This window comes from Oncorhynchus gorbuscha, linkage group LG16 (genome assembly GCF_021184085.1).
Source record: "Oncorhynchus gorbuscha isolate QuinsamMale2020 ecotype Even-year linkage group LG16, OgorEven_v1.0, whole genome shotgun sequence".
NCBI lineage: Eukaryota > Metazoa > Chordata > Actinopteri > Salmoniformes > Salmonidae > Oncorhynchus > Oncorhynchus gorbuscha.
The window spans coordinates 9381318-9383306 of record NC_060188.1 but is presented as its reverse complement, the minus strand read 5'-3'; the positions used below and the strand labels follow the sequence as shown (position 1 = coordinate 9383306).

At 37.7% G+C, this 1989-nt stretch overlaps 1 gene segment (V, D, J or C); it reads right to left on the bottom strand.

Moving 5' to 3' along the window:
- Positions 1 to 218: 218 nt before the first annotated feature.
- LOC123998693 lies at positions 219 to 1637 on the bottom strand. The segment is given in 2 exon segments: positions 219 to 1378; positions 1517 to 1637. Coding segments are annotated over 2 exon segments (369 nt in total).
- Between the last annotated feature and the right edge of the window lie 352 nt (positions 1638 to 1989).

Genomic DNA, 1989 nt, shown 5'->3' with positions numbered 1-1989 from the left:
TCTGAGTTCTCTATATTATATTATGTCATATACATTATATTGTATATTATGTGTTCCTGTACCCTACTGCCCTGTGAGGAGGAGTCAATGCAAAACTCTGAGCTATTCCATCACTACTTATCTCACTGCAGAGTGGAGGAGAAGCACTGACAAGATTGAGGAACAGAGACACATCATAACTACTAATAATTAATCATGACATTTACTATTGTGGCTCTACTGATGACAATGGGCTTGACAGGTGAACACTATTAGACTGTTTTTATTTGATACAGAATGATCACAGAGGTTTTGAGTCCAGGGATTTTCAACAGGTGTTCAGAGTCAGACATTGACTGAGTCTGGACCAGTGGTTAAAAAGCCTGGAGAATCACACACATGCATTAAGGAATGCTGTGCCACTACCAAAAACATTGATTATCGATAATTATCGTGTTATAATAACATGCTGTAAACATGCTGTAAACAAAGAGAGAATCAACATTTCACTCAACTTTGTATTTAATTTAACAGTTCATAATGCAGGTTGGTTCAGCTTATAACAGTCCATCAATTGATTCCTTTTTATACTAGTTATTTACAGCGGTGGAACAAATACCCAATTGTCATACTTGAGTAAAAGTAAAGATACATTCTTAGAAAATGAGTCAAGTAAAAGTGAAAGTCACCCAATAAAAGCATTTGGTAGGGATGACCAGGGATGTTCTCTTGATAAGTATCATGATAAGTACATGATAAGTACATGACAGGAAAGTCCACTTTCCTGTCATGCTAGGCACTCAAAATGTAACGTGTACTTTTGGGTGTCAGGGAAAATGTATGGAATAAAAAGTACAGACATTTATTTAGGAATGTAAAATGATAACTTGTAAAAAGTATAAATAGTAAAGTACAAATACCCCAGACTAGTTAAGTCTTTTTACTTAAGTCTTTTACACCACTGGTTATTTATTTTGACTCTACTTATACTAATAAGTGCTATACTGTTTGTGCTTGTACTTGATTCATCACATACATATAGGGTTTTTGTACTGGTCTGTTGATGGTTTGTATCACTGTGGCCACCGAGCACAATAATACACAGCTGTGTCTTCAGTCTGCAGATTCTGTCCTTTTAAAAACATGGTGTTGCTGGAAGTGTCTCTTGTGACACTGAACCTGTCTTTTAGGGAACTTTGAGAGTCTGAGTTTCCATCATAATAGATGGTCCAAATCCATTCAAGTGCTTTTCCTACAGGCTGACGGATCCAGCCTATTCCATAGACGTTGCTGCTATCAGTCAGAGAATAACCAGAGACCTTACAGGTGATGCTCAAAGACTCACCAGGCTTTACATCCAATGAGCTTGGTTGGGTGAGCTCAAGACCACAGTGCACACCTGTCAATGGAAGAATTAGAATGAAAACAATCTATGGATTTACAGAGTAATCAGAAAAGTAATTGAACAGTTGAATATATTGGATATAGAACTGCAAATAAAATGTTCAGTTTCAAAAACAAATCTAAGGAGACTCACATGATGCAGCTACAAGCAGCAGCAGCAGAGATGCAGGGAACATGGTTTGTATTCAAGCTGGGTTGGTTCGATGCTGGATTCTTAACTCTTACTGAAAGAGAGACAGACACTCCACTTTATATAGACAAAAGGAATGTAACCCCGCATAGACCTGAGAGAGTTAACCCCATGGAGATGCAAATATATTCTGTGTACCAAGAGCCAATGTCTCCTCCCATTACAATAGTCTGCTATAATAACTGAACCCCAGAAACTATCTCCCTAATTCACAACTGTCATTTTCAGTCTACACCTTTGTTTCAAAAATCTTAGAACATCCCCTGTGTAACGGTTGTTGGTGGAAGAAGGTGAGGACCAAAGCGCAGCGTGATACTTGTTTATGTTATTTATTAAACTGAACACTAAATCCAACAAGTAACAAAAGAACAACCGAAACAGCTCCGTCAGGTACAAAACAGAAATGAACTACCCAC